Source organism: Opisthorchis viverrini (assembly GCF_000715545.1).
Source record: "Opisthorchis viverrini unplaced genomic scaffold opera_v5_26, whole genome shotgun sequence".
NCBI classification, from domain to species: domain Eukaryota; kingdom Metazoa; phylum Platyhelminthes; class Trematoda; order Opisthorchiida; family Opisthorchiidae; genus Opisthorchis; species Opisthorchis viverrini.
The window spans coordinates 2,659,978-2,673,699 of record NW_008751683.1 but is presented as its reverse complement, the minus strand read 5'-3'; the positions used below and the strand labels follow the sequence as shown (position 1 = coordinate 2,673,699).

General features: G+C 43.8%; 2 protein-coding genes across 2 annotated transcripts in view; one reads left to right on the top strand and one right to left on the bottom strand.

Annotated features, from left to right (window-relative positions):
• Positions 1-2,632, top strand: part of T265_02303 (hypothetical protein) — a gene marked incomplete at both ends in the record, with an annotated part of 62,124 nt that extends 59,492 nt beyond the window's left edge. The window contains one exon of the mRNA XM_009166507.1: positions 2,421-2,632. Within this exon, the coding sequence (XP_009164771.1) occupies positions 2,421-2,632 (212 nt within the window). The remainder of the gene's footprint in view (positions 1-2,420) is intronic.
• T265_02302 (hypothetical protein) overlaps positions 1-13,131 on the bottom strand; it is a gene marked incomplete at both ends in the record, with an annotated part of 31,621 nt that extends 18,490 nt beyond the window's left edge. The window contains 3 exons of the mRNA XM_009166506.1: positions 5,882-6,292; positions 8,960-9,118; positions 12,974-13,131. Coding sequence (XP_009164770.1) covers positions 5,882-6,292; positions 8,960-8,998 — 450 coding nt within the window. The remainder of the gene's footprint in view (positions 1-5,881; positions 6,293-8,959; positions 9,119-12,973) is intronic.
• Between the last annotated feature and the right edge of the window lie 591 nt (positions 13,132-13,722).

Here is a 13,722-nt window from a genome sequence, read left to right as displayed (position 1 = left end):
AAGAGTGAACCCCTTGTCGGACACCGCTTTTTGTGGGAGAGTTAACCATGCAATATCATAGGCCTAGAGGTATAAATGAATAGAGGAATACGCTATAGGGGCATAACCTGTTGAGCAATTGTAGTTAACAGCACTGACCGATCGATAGAAGCGAACGCACTCCTGAAGTGGAGGGAGTTAAGGAGTCAAACTAACACCTCGGTGGTTACTAGATTGACTGGAGGTACTTTTTCTGAAAATGGTCACTTCAGTTGTATGGGTGGTCTCTACCTCCCAGATAGATTCAAATAGGCTAGACAGCCTATCCGGTATTCACCAAATGGAATCGACTTCTCGAAAACGGCGGTGTTTTCAAGGTTGCTCTTTCAAATTTAAGAGTACCTATGTCTAATGGGTTTCTTTGAAAATTCTCTGTATGGATGATTTGTGCAAGTGATCAAGATCCTCAATTACTTAGACGGACGCAGAACCATGTGTCTTCGGACCCGAAGACCTGCTTTTCCGAGGAATCACCGCTATGGGCACATTCATTATATTCGGAAATCAGATCGCCTGCTGCATTTGTAGTATACCCACTCGTAACGAAAAGCAGAGTTTGTGCTTCGATTACACGCTGCACGCACAAATACCATATAATTATCCTTCACGTATTCATTCAACGCTTTCTCAAATGGCGTAGAGAATCAGAACCGTACAGCAGCCGATTTCTGAACAAACCTATCTGGGCCCATGTCTGAAACTGTAGGGCTACAACTTTAAAACTGAAGTACCCGCTAAAAGTTAGGAAGGGAGATGAGATTGAATTAAAAAATCCAACTCTGGTATGAGCATACATGCAGTCAGAGGCAACATGTTTGAGAAGAAATGTATTCGACAAATTAAGTTTTCGGAGAAACGAGCATCTGCCGGCTAAAAAACGGGGACTAGACAGGCACTGGCTGAAAATAAACGCCATCCTTGAACAAAGAAGGTGGAAGGTCCACAGGTTCAGGAGCACGATGATGCTTAAACGCAGATATACATAAGGACACTTCTGAGGTTAAAGGCGGCTCCATATTCACAGTCCACTTTAGTGTTGAAGGCCGGTAGTTCGGATTAGAGTTTGCAGGTGGCCAAATTAATTGCTGCTCGAAGTAATGTGTCCATCGGTCCAAACGTTTTGCTTTGCTGGATACCAAAAGAACCATTTTCGTTCCTGGTAATTTCACTAACATAGGTCTCCCGAGGACCAGTCGATCGAATAAAGTGAAACTACATGCGGACTTTTCCAGCAAGTGAGGTCCAGTCTCTTCATGGCGGTAAGCAAGCAAGCAAGCAAGCAAGTAAGTAAGTAAGTAAGTAAGTAAGTAAGTAAGTAAGTAAGTAAGTAAGTAAGTAAGTAAGTAAGTAAGTAAGTAAGTAAGTAAGTAAGTAAGTAAGTAAGTAAGTAAGTAAGTAAGTAAGTAAGTAAGTAAGTAAGTAAGTAAGTAAGTAAGTAAGTAAGTAAGTAAGTAAGTAAGTAAGTAAGTAAGTAAGTAAGTAATTTCTCTCTTCTCTCCCATATTCTCTTGTTACTCTTTCGCATTCATAGCTTGCATTCACTTTTTATGTTTGTGACCATGCTCTTCAAAAATAAATGATAATAAGTAAGTAAGTAAGTAAGGCGGTGCGCTGAACAACTTATTCGTAGTGCCGGCTGGGTAGCCCGGACGTCACTCTGGGTGAGCTAAGGGTTCAGTAACTCCAGACAGTACTAACCACCCTGTTTAGTTTCAATGTGCTGGTTACTTTCGACAATGTACAATACGACTCATCTGGCGCCTCCCACCAGTTCCAGCCAGTACACAAGAGAGCTCATGGGGCTCAAGTGTGAGGAATGTGGCCTGTGCTGCAAATCAAAAGATGGCTTGGTAGCCCACCATGGAGATCACAACAACCAAAGCGGTGGTGCGAACATGGTCACCCAATTGACCTGTGCTGATTGCTCTCCCCTTTTTCCGACGAAGATTGGTCTGAGTTAATATCGCCGGCACGCACACTCCACCCAGCACAATGCAGATAAGCTTAGCCGAATGAAGAATTCTGGTGTCCGCTGGTCCCACCAAGGGTGACAATCACTCTTACGCCTGGCTAAAAATAGTTATCCGTTTTGTGATACGCAAACCGCGCTTTTCGTGAGATTGGAGCAGTATTTTCCTGCTTGATCGGCTATCAGCGTCAAAGTCACTTTACGAGTACAAAACCGGCAAGTAAAAAAGGACGGATCATCATCTGGTGACCCTGACCAAACCATCGGTCAAATAACGGCCTACTGGTCAGAAGCCGATGACTATAGCGTCTGGTTTAAACAAACCGTGAATTGTGCCCCGTCATTCTTGGATTCCCATGCTGACAGTTCGGTTGCTAGTGTTGACCTTCTGGCACTTGCCTGAGGTTTGCAGTCTGGCATCGTGACACCGGAGCAATTCCTGTCGCTTCTGGATCTCCACGCCTCCAAGACATTTCCGCACATCTGGAAAACTTTATCCCGACGCCATCGTCAGCCAACCTATTGGGTGCCCGTCGACCGGAAGCAGATCCGCCGAGCCAACTACACCGCCATCCAGGCCCTATACCACCAAAGACGGAAAGGTGCAGCGTCTGCTGTGCTTGATGGGTCATGGAAGGTAAATGAAGCCGGAGCATTATTGGAAAAAGGTGCTCTCAGCAGCAAAAACACGTGGGTAGCTGGCCAAGTCACATAGCAGTACCATCCGAATGGAGTCTGATTGAGCCAATTACAGGAGAGGAATTTGGCCGTACGATCTGTTTAGTGGATCCGTCCCAGTCCTCGACAAGCTCATGCTCAGGATGCTTCGCTGGAAGTTCAATTTATTCTTGTTATCTGAAGATAGTCCTCCACATATGTGTTTTTCTCGTATTGCCCTAGTTCCAAAGGTGCAAAGTCCGACTTCACCGGACCAACTGAGACCGATATCCATTCTTATCCAATGCTTTCCTAAAGTGTTTGCTGATCACTGGAACCGTAGACTGCAACTGCCATTACTCCAGTTTGCATCGCTACATCAAGACGGTTGCTTGGAAACTACGTTGCTGTTACATGCCCTGCTTCATCATTCTTCAGTGACTGCTTCTAACTTCAGCTTGGCGTTTGTTGATATCTCGAAAGCGTTTGACTTGGTTTCGCATGACACAATCGTCAGATCTGCCTAGGCGTTTCGAGCCATTGTCACCTCTAGTTTGATAAATCGCGCAGTCCTGTGAGAATGCTGCAGCACTTTCCCCAATTCCGAGGTTCACTGCCACAGAGGCGTGAGGCAAGGAGATCCACTCACCCCATTATTGTTAATTATTGCAATGGGTGAGGTTCTTGGATTGTCGATACCGCAACAAGGATACCAGTTCCATGACACCTTAGTGGATGGTTTTGCCTTCGTTGACGACTGGGCCGTGTGTGCAGGAAGTCAGGCTTGCATTAAAGGAAAGGGTGAAGCTGATGGTCGAGTTGGGAAGGGCTGGCGTGAAGAAAAACGTCCGAAAGACGAAAGTAGTGGTGATTTGTGGAGACAGGAAACATCGGGCGACAGCAAATTCGGTTGAACCGTTTCGCTTCGCCGAGGAACTCGTCACTCCTCTGGGTCCGACAGACACCGTAGCATATTTGGGCATCCCTTTACTTTCAAGGGAAAAGGAGTCTTCAACCACCGACATTTAGCTGCTCAAACTGCTCGGTGAGGTGACGCGTGCCCCGATGAAGCCGCATCAATGAATGGAGATCACAATCAGCTGCTTGATACCGAGATTGACATATTCGCTCGTGCTCGGCCAAGTCCACACAAACACGCTCAAAATGATGGACGACTACCTCAGGCAAATTATTCGTGGCTGGCCACGTCTACCAAAGGACACCCCGATCAGCTCTATCCACGACAGTAAACAACATGGGGACTTGGTATCCCAAGTCTGAGTGCAGCAATCCCGATGCAGCTGGGAGTGCTATTACACCCAGTGCCGAGCACTACGCTGTGTGATCAATGACTCAAAATTTGGCTAGATTGTTCAGGATCCCAACCTTCCGATCCGAGTCCATGGTGCATGCATAAACACCAAGGAAGTGTCGGTGACTGCCTGGGGCGATAGTCTGCACAACAGCTTTGACGGCTGCAGTTTACGAGGGTTGGTCGCTTCACTATTTTCGAATCGATGGCTTGTCTTTTCAGAACAGGTGTTTTCTCGGATGTTTATCCGCGGTATCTAGTCCCGATGCAGCGTGCCAAGAATGAGAGTTAGAGGCCATCGGCATGGTTACAGTGGCCAGACGATCTTACGTCGTGGAAACTGTGGCCACCCGGAGAGTTCGGTGCAGGTTTTACAGTCCTGCTGAATCACGCATGATTCCAGATGTGTTCGTCATAATCGGGTTGCAAGGAAACTCGCCAAACGTCTTTATCGCCTGCGATACACCGTCTTTGAGGAGTTGAGAGCACCTACTTCAATGGGTCTCATCAGGCCTGACCTAATCGCTGTTCGGAAGCGCCGAGCAACTGCGATAGATGTAAGCATTGGACGCATAGTAACTGTGTGGAATAAGAANTTCCAGATGTTTCGTCATAATCGGGTTGCAAGGAAACTCGCCAAACGTCTTTATCGCCTGCGATACACCGTCTTTGAGGAGTTGAGAGCACCTACTTCAATGGGTCTCATCAGGCCTGACCTAATCGCTGTTCGGAAGCGCCGAGCAACTGCGATAGATGTAAGCATTGGACGCATAGTAACTGTGTGGAATAAGAAGAAGCAGAAGTATGGTGCTGAAGAATATTCCCCCGCCCTAATCTCAGTCCCACGCGCAATCGACTTTTTGGTTCACTAACCAGTGATCATCCCCCACCGAAGGATCTGCTTTCCTTAGTTTCCCAAGGCTGGTATTTGACTGGGACTTCCTTAGGTAGAGTCAGTGACTTTTGTTTGCTTACCATTGTGGGCTCTCTGCATACTTACACCACTTTTATGCGTGGTACATGGCGCTGAGTGTACATTTTTGCCATTTAATCTCACACCAGACCCAGTATGACGGGACTCACCTGATGTGCGAGTCTTGACTGTGTTGGCGCTCACCGCGCTTGAAGAACGTTTACCATTATTTGTCCTCTCCTCAGTTGTTGGTATTTACACGAGTGTTTCCATGTCAAGATTCTTAGATACGTTGGGATTCATCTTTTCTGACTGGAACTGTTAGTGGCGTGACTGAAAATGAGACACTTCTCTCTTATTATCTAATATTCTCGGTTTGACTTAGCTAACAGAAAAGACCGTCCCATATTTATTTCGCACTATATTCGTGATTTCCTCTCGAAAACAACAGATAGTTAACAAGCCATTACAGTTACGTTATTATAAGTATATTTTGGAAACCATCCTAGGAATCGAAAACTAACTGAGTGAATGGAAATCGTTTTGTACATTACGTATGTATAAGAAAGCAGACATATAAGTCTGTTCTCTCTTCCTTTGTATCTCTTTCTGTGGTGTTTGTCAACAGCAAACGAGGTTGATGACTTCAGGCTACTGTTCTGTTTGATTCGGTCGAAAGTTCCTCTATCTAAGATTCCTTGGTTATCCAGGGTAGTTAAATGCTATAGTCCCTCAATCAGTATTTATTGCCTAAGTGTGTTCAATTCGTTCCGCCCCCAAATATTTTATTCTCACCAGAATGTGGCCATAAAACTCAAAATCTTGTAGAATCCGAGATCATTGTCAGTATACAGATAAAATAACTTTGTTTCTCCTGAAAATTGTAAGAAAGCCAGTGCTGCAAACTATCCTCAGTTACTCCGCATTGGTCAGGTTAGTGCATTGGTCAGTAAAATCTTTTCTGTGTGAATAATTACAAAGCCTGCTTTGCTTACTCGATCAAAGATGAAACCACAGCGCGGCCATCACGTAATATGTGAACAAACTTGGCTTTCGGAAACAGAAACCCAAGGTATTTTGCGTACAAGAAAGTTGTTGGCTGCTTGTGACAGAGATATGGAGCTGGAGGACCCATCTTCTCAATCACTTTGAGTATAAATGCTGCCACAGCCTGGTCGTAGGCCTCTGGATAAATCCCAGCCTCGATTGCACGATTGATGATGGCGCGTTTCATTCCATGTCTTGCTCCCAATAGATCCAATGTGACCATCGGCTCCGCTCCACAACGGATAAGCGGGTGAACATCCAGAAGAACACGCAGCAAACCTGTGCCTGGATCAGGTTGAAAATTAGACGGTAACTGATTACAAGTACAACATCTGACTCCAAATGTATGTTGCATAGCAATCACAAAATACACTCATTTGCATATCAACTTGGTTTTCACGAGAGACTCTCGATCATGATATTCGTCAACTGAATGCGCTGCACAAATGCCGCCTCACGCTTCAGTGGATACAATATTCGAGATATGGTGTTATATTTTCATAAAGGAAACTGCTCCTGTTCAGCATTCCCCACAAGGAAGCATCGTCAGTTTGTAGTCAGTCGGGCTGGATCTAATCGTCTTAACGTGAATTCCCCATCCTTTTTCCAATGACTTTCCTCGATCGATCGATCGATCGATCTCCGTATTCTTTAGTCATTTTACTAAGAAGGCTTGCCCTATCCTCGTAAAACTGTAGTCGAAGGTTAGAACTAACGAGAAATCTGGACTCCTCCGCCGAAGTCAGTGTGAAACTAACTTGGTTGCATTGCGTTCTGAAGTACTGGTTGTCTGGTAAGCTGGAAAACTACGGCGTGCCGCTTTAACTGACGCGGGGACCGATGAAAAAATAATTTTGCACACGGCTCCTGTTCGAGAATGATGGCTACTGGGTTTTTACGATATTTTCGGCTGCTATGATAAACTGACCAGGAAGGTCACAGTATAACATAACAACAGCAACGTAGTATCACCTGTTTCAAGTTAACATGATGTCACTGGTCGTTTTCTGGTGATGGCTACAAAAAGCCTCCACTAAACTAGACAGGTTGTCTGTCTCTGATTTATGGTGGCAACGTTTCTATTGGCCACTGAAGTTGGAATCACAGATAAACCGATGTGGGACTTCAGATCACCGCGTACTTCCATGAAATTTGACCTGAGCAAAGTGCGGTTGCATTTTAACAACTGACTGAATAAGGGGTAAGAAGAAAACTAAGCGATTCCCATGATCTTTTGGGATTTTGGGAATAAATGATGCGTATTTTGAGATGATAGCGGGAACTAAGGCTTCCCGATTGACTGTTGCATCCTAGATGCACTTCCGAAAATCCGTAAAATGCCATTCCTTCACTGTTAACTCATGCTCGTTCTACAGCTAGACATCTTGTCGTCCACCGCAAACCTAGTTCCGGTATATGGTTTCCGTAATTGCTGTGGCATTACACCAGAATCAGTGGGCCAGGCCAGACACAGTCTGGGCGAAACGTCAAAAGAAGAACCTAATTAATCCTTGCCATCTAACAGACACAGAATGTACCGTTGCACACCTGCACGGGACTCAGACTCGAAGGTGTTCAGCCTTGATCCCTCAGATGGTAGCTTCGCACCACTGACCTTTCGGCCAGGCACATATACCTCTGGCAATAAAGAGGATTACTATAGCAACGGCCAGTTTATACTACACTGAGTTATTAAACTCATTAGTAGGTTAAAACTAACCTGTCTCACCACGGTCGAAAACCAGCCCACGTTCCCAAATAGTGAGTGAAAAATTCAATGCCTTATGAGTTCTGCGTCACAACTCTATGGGAGCCGGAATCTAAGGGTCAAAAAGCGACGTCGCTATGATTTCCTAACCGCCACAAGCTGGTTATTCCAGTGGTGACTTTTTCACGCGCCGAAGCGACGAAGATGACATGAATTTCGTTTAAAAGAAAAAAATCAGTGAAACTGATAGCGCACGCCACAAACTTAGGAGATTTGTTCACGAACAGCACACAAATACACGCTGTCTTCCACGCATTTACAGATGAGATTCTATGCTGTAAGCCGTTTTATAACAGGTCATGCTGTTGTTCTGCCAAGATGACAGAAATGCAATATCAGCATAAATGTCTTTATACTAGAATAGGTGTGACGCCACCGAGTTAATTTAACTGCGACATAATCTACCTTAATCTTACACAGTCATTCTATTGTTTGGTCTGGTTGAAACTGATTCCCTACGGCCATAGGGAGTATTTCCCCATTTTTGCAGGGTTTCATGCTGAAATTTAGAAAACCACACCATCTTTAATCCAGAGACATCAGCGTCGCACACTGACCATTTAGAGTCGACCAAGTACACACTCCAGCCCGTTCTGCTATACTTCAGGAGGCCCTACGTGACGCAAGTTGTTATTCGTAATGCGCGCACTTACTGTTAGCGGTCACGTGGTGTTGCAGTCAACGTTGGTGGCAACTGGTAGGTTTTCGGACATTTTGTTTTCCAACTCTTCCGCGGCAACTGAACAGGACAGCACCAAGTCCCAACTGAACGCAAGCAGCAAAGCAAAGCTTACCCTATAGGTCCTAGCTAAACTGCAATTCAGTGGCTTTTCAACTATGAATGATTAAGGTCCAATTAGACAAATGATCCGACCATCGCCATCAGTTATATTGCTTGATTATAATGCCGATTGTAGTAAGCAAGAGTAACGCCATCACAATATGAGAAAAGTAGTTTTTAACAACGGTCGTTTCCATTTTCCGTAGACTGCAGACTCACATACCGTGCAGCAATTGGCAGTTTTTCTGTTGTCTCTTATTTTCTGTTGTCTACTTATTTGTTTCCTCTGATTAGTTGTTTGGTTGGCTGGCCGTGTTGCCGGTTGGGTGTCTGTTTAGACTTCAACTGTAGTTTCTAAGCTTCAGCACCATTTCGATAAACATGGCACGGGCTATCGTTTTTCGTGCCTGTCCTCAATTGCTTTCGATTTCTAATAAAGTGTGTACAAATACTAGACGCCACTAAAAACTCACCTGAACTTTCATGGCCGCCCACAAATATGAGGGGTGCATTTTCTGGAGTCAAAGCTTCTGTAGTTTGCGTCCTCCAAAAACATGGATGGCATTTGTAGAAATAATACAGCGAACCGACAAACCAAGTTGCCAGGAAAGTCACGCAGCACCTGGAGAAAGCTGAAAATGAGGAGAATGAACTTTGTTCAAAATATGCTGGACACCAATCTTTTTGGCATGCTTGTAGAACATGCGCTGAAATGTGGCGAAATGTCAACCTTGAGAAACAAAAATAAGAACGGGTGCAAGCACAGTCACCGATAAACCGAAGCATCACAGAAATTGCAGACTTGGAGATAAATATCATATCATACACCCAAATTTATGCCTTATAGACATGTATTCCATCATCAGACCGTCAAAAGTGCATGAAACCAAACCCAGGTTGATGAGTTCGAACGTACTGAGTTTAGTCCACTCCCATGAAGTAGCCACCCAAGAATATCCCCTTCTTCTAGCCTTCGCTGAAGTAGATCCAAGTATAACCATTCCTGTGTATTTGGTACTGAAAGCGGATCGCGTCAAGTGAACACGCACAGGTTTCGATGGCATATCATGATCAGTTCTATTTTCAAGACGTGACTGTAGCACTCTGCTGTGCAAGTGAGGTGAAATACCGCACAAACGTGGTAAAACTTTTCCCAACGGTGGCACATCTACTGAATGAGCATATCTGGATTCCTCAAACCAATGATAATTCCATGGCACAAGGTGAACTGACAATAAGGAAATCCAAAAAAACCGATGCTGGGGTCACCTTCCTAGTCCACTTAGGCATTTGTCAGAAAAATAGTATTCCATCGTTAAAACTCTTGGTTTACTCAACGAACTGAAAAATTCGGTTGCAGAGCTTTTTCCTCACCCAAGTAGCTGGCTAATATCTTCTTCTGTACGAGAGATTTTTTAACTATTCTAACTAACCTGAACCTAACTGTCCAGGAGAAATCTGACAATGACTGTGAGGTTCCAAATATTTCGATTTTATCTGGTACACCATCGACCGCAAATATGTTCTGGATATTTGCTGATCCAGCGTCAGAATAAAAACCAGAAATCAGACAAAAACGGTCGCCTCAGTGTATCCATTCACAAGATTTTATAAACATTTGCGGATTAGAGACTGAATATTTTGATAGCATGAATTCCTCCGCGGAGACAAAATAATGGACGGACTTATTTTCAGATAGACTTCTGCTTTCATTTTCCATCCATGATGTCTGACTGATTGTCTGAAGGCATGTCAGAATGACTGTGGTAGGGTATCACTTAATCCGTTCCCCGTCCACTTTTATTCTCTTTAAAAAAATAAGGCTTTCAAGTAAGTTATGGCTGTATGGTAGGCAAGCACCAGAGTTTGAACACTGAATTTATGTTGCTGATCACTTCATAGTGTATATGTGGCCCTACTACGAATGACGGGTTACTCTGCTAGCAGCCGGCGATTTCTGAGATTATTATAGGCTGACAATTACCCGATGAGTCAAAACTGAAAGATGGAAGATAGGGAGATGAAGTACGAACGAAACATGAAAGGAGCGTGATCGTTAAATCATAGATGATTTGGCGAGTCAGCTGTTAGCAAGGAAAAACTGAAGACAAATGTGCTTCTGGCCAGTTTTGATTCAACCCCTTCCTGAATGCTCACTCCGTGTCACTGTCGGGTTTATAGACCCTGAAAACAAACAAGCACATGGGTACCATGCTTTTCATAATTGGTCAATCGTTCAGCTGGGACTTTTTCATTAGGGTTGACTGAGTGGGAGTAATTTAATCTCCGGGTTCGGCGTTCAGCTTGTCCCAAAAACAAAGAAACCAACGAGGTATTATTTTCTCATGTCGTTTACTCAGAGTTGCTACAAATGGATTTTGAATCCACATTTCTCAACCCTTAATAATCACTGGTTGTTCCGATAAATCTTGTTCACATTATCTCAGGAGTCACGCCACTACACTTGCACATCAATACTGAAACTGTGATGAGGGAATACAAATACCGACAGATCTTTTTGATTAAGCAACGCTCAGCACAATCTGCTAACAGTAATTAGGTTTTAAAATTCTCACAATGTTACAAGTGCCCCAAACAAAATATCGGAATTTCTGTAATGTTTAGTGGCTGTTCTCAAACCTTGTTCGGAGTGACATACCCAGTCTTTTTACTTTGATAGTGTGGTGATATGACATTCGACTGGAACTCGTATCGATGGTTTCAGATTGAAGGAAACCTAGTCTAATCGTTTTGGGAGTCCGTCCACTTTCTTCACACTGTTGGAGCACCAAATCGGGTGGTTACTGGGATATGCATTATCTAGGACCGTAAATTTCCGAAAAGAAATGCACTCAAGTGCCATGTTAACCACTATTCTAGTAAAGAGGGACAAAACTCTTTTAGTTTTAGAAACCACTACACCAAGGCGAGTTGCGAGACACCGCGTTCCCATCAATTAATAAAACTTTTCCAGAATGCCTCACATCCATTTCCGGACTCAGCTACGGCCATTCAGTTTGATAATGCTGATATAGTATACATTATGGTCAGAAGGGTGGAGAATTTCGGTTTTAATCAGTTGAATGATTAAGAATATCATAAAAAAGAAATTCAGCTGGGTTCCAGATAAGTCTCCGTCGACATCAAATTGGTATCCAGATGAGTGCACAGGTCGAAATTGGTGCATTTTTGGCTCAAGTGGAACATAAGGCTGACGAAAACTCGGGGAGTGCGCCTATCTGATGAACCTTAAGAATGGTGAAAATAGTCGCGCGCTGTCGAAGAGCTTCAACAGCCCTACGGTTAGTGTATACAATTAAACCTTCGTATGTCCTGGTTCGTGCTGTTTGTGCTGCAAAATCCATGAACACTGCCCAGTTTGTCAACTCTAGTATTGAGAAGTCCAATTCCAGTTCAGTTCCACTATGTGGTAGGTAAACAAAATACTTTTCCCTAGAATATTGTCATAGAAACATACGTGGGAAACTGGTAATCGTAATCAGTAAACCTATGCTGATTGGGAAAATATTATTCCGTCATGAAATCGATACGGAAGGTGATCAAACACTAATCCTAGTAAAAAATTAAAAAATCTGAATCAATTTCCTTAGTGAAAATAGCCAAAACTGTGGTTTAAGGGTTACCAAGGTAAACAGTCCATAAAGAAAACTACTCACAAGTTCGCTGAAAATTCTTCGACAGCCCACGACTTGTTTCGCTCTTCTTGGGGATCATCAGGTAAGCTCAGTTCCCGAGTTTTCGTCTCCCATGAAAATTGATTTGCGAATGGGTATATTTGTCCAAATCACTCCAATTTGAGTTCAAGTAGAAAATAAGGTTGACGGAAACTCGGGGACTTCGCCTACCTAATGAGCCTCAAGAAAAGCGAAACCGGTCGCAGGCTGTCGAGAAATTTTCAGCAATCTGGTAAGTAGTTTCCTTCATGAAAATATACTGCGATATTTCGTATATCGTACGAACTGAGACATGAAGCGGGCTGAGAGCAACAGTTGGAGAACATCATAAACGAGGGATTCACTTTAGTCTCCCGTGAATACCAAATTGGTTTGCAATTGAGTACTTGTCGTAAACAGTCCATAGTTGTTACGACCCCATTGGAGTGCCTGCATGAATAAGTTAGGTTTCTTGTCGGAATATGCTTCAGTTGCGTGAGGAACACACATGGTGTGCCACCGGGACTGTATTCACCATGTTGGTCTTTCAGAATACAAGAAACGTAGCCAGAGGTTCACCGCTGGATCTCGAAAAATTTACGAAAATTTTAACCACCACTCACAAAGAAGGATTCGAGAGGACACAAACATCTAGGTGGCACTTTATAAATGTTTCCATGGTGGCTGCTTAACGTAAGACTAGGCAACATTACGGTATAATTTAAGATTGATAGTAATGGTTGACACAAGTGCACTGCTGGAATCTGCACAGCGAATTTCACCAAAACGTTCTGCACAACGTGGAATGCTTACTTCTTCCACCAGTGACGACACGCAGCAACCGTCCCATATCCTTCTGTTGATAACTTTTTCCCGAATAGCTGGGATGCACGCAACGATGTGGATCGGAACAGATGTTCCAGTGATGTGAAGATGTTTTGTCAAACAAAGCAGTTAGATGCGAATGCTCAACAATCGCGTATAATTGGTACGTAACAGTAGTAGTTGGTAATATAGGGTGGAACCCACTCACACACCAATCAGCAAAGGGTGTTTGTGGAACAATTTTTACACTGTCACCAACATTCCGAATGTGCACCAAGACTTCATACCATCTTGTGCACAACCAACAATCCCAGCTCAAAACATGTATGCAGATCTCGTTCCACAGCACGATTTTGTGGTGTGCCTAGTTAACGAAGCGCCTCTGATAAAAGAGCAATTCCCACGGAGAATTTCGCACTCTGATTGACTCATATCATATTTTGCAAAGGAGTGAAATCAAAGAACGCACCCCCAAGAGACTTCGTAATTCAAACCTCCTCACGAGCCACCCCGAGCAAAGGCCATCCAAGATGAAGAGCTTGAAATAGTTTCGGTCAACGAATGATCTTCTTCCGATATAATCGCTTACTTAAATACGTGTTGAATAAGCCCTAATAATGATCCGGTGAAAAGCGAGACCAGCATGTTTACGCCGACCATTCTTTTTCAAAGATTCTGTCATCTATATAAATCTGTTTCAGAATGCATTAGTCAAACGCTGTATGGTAAAAAACATA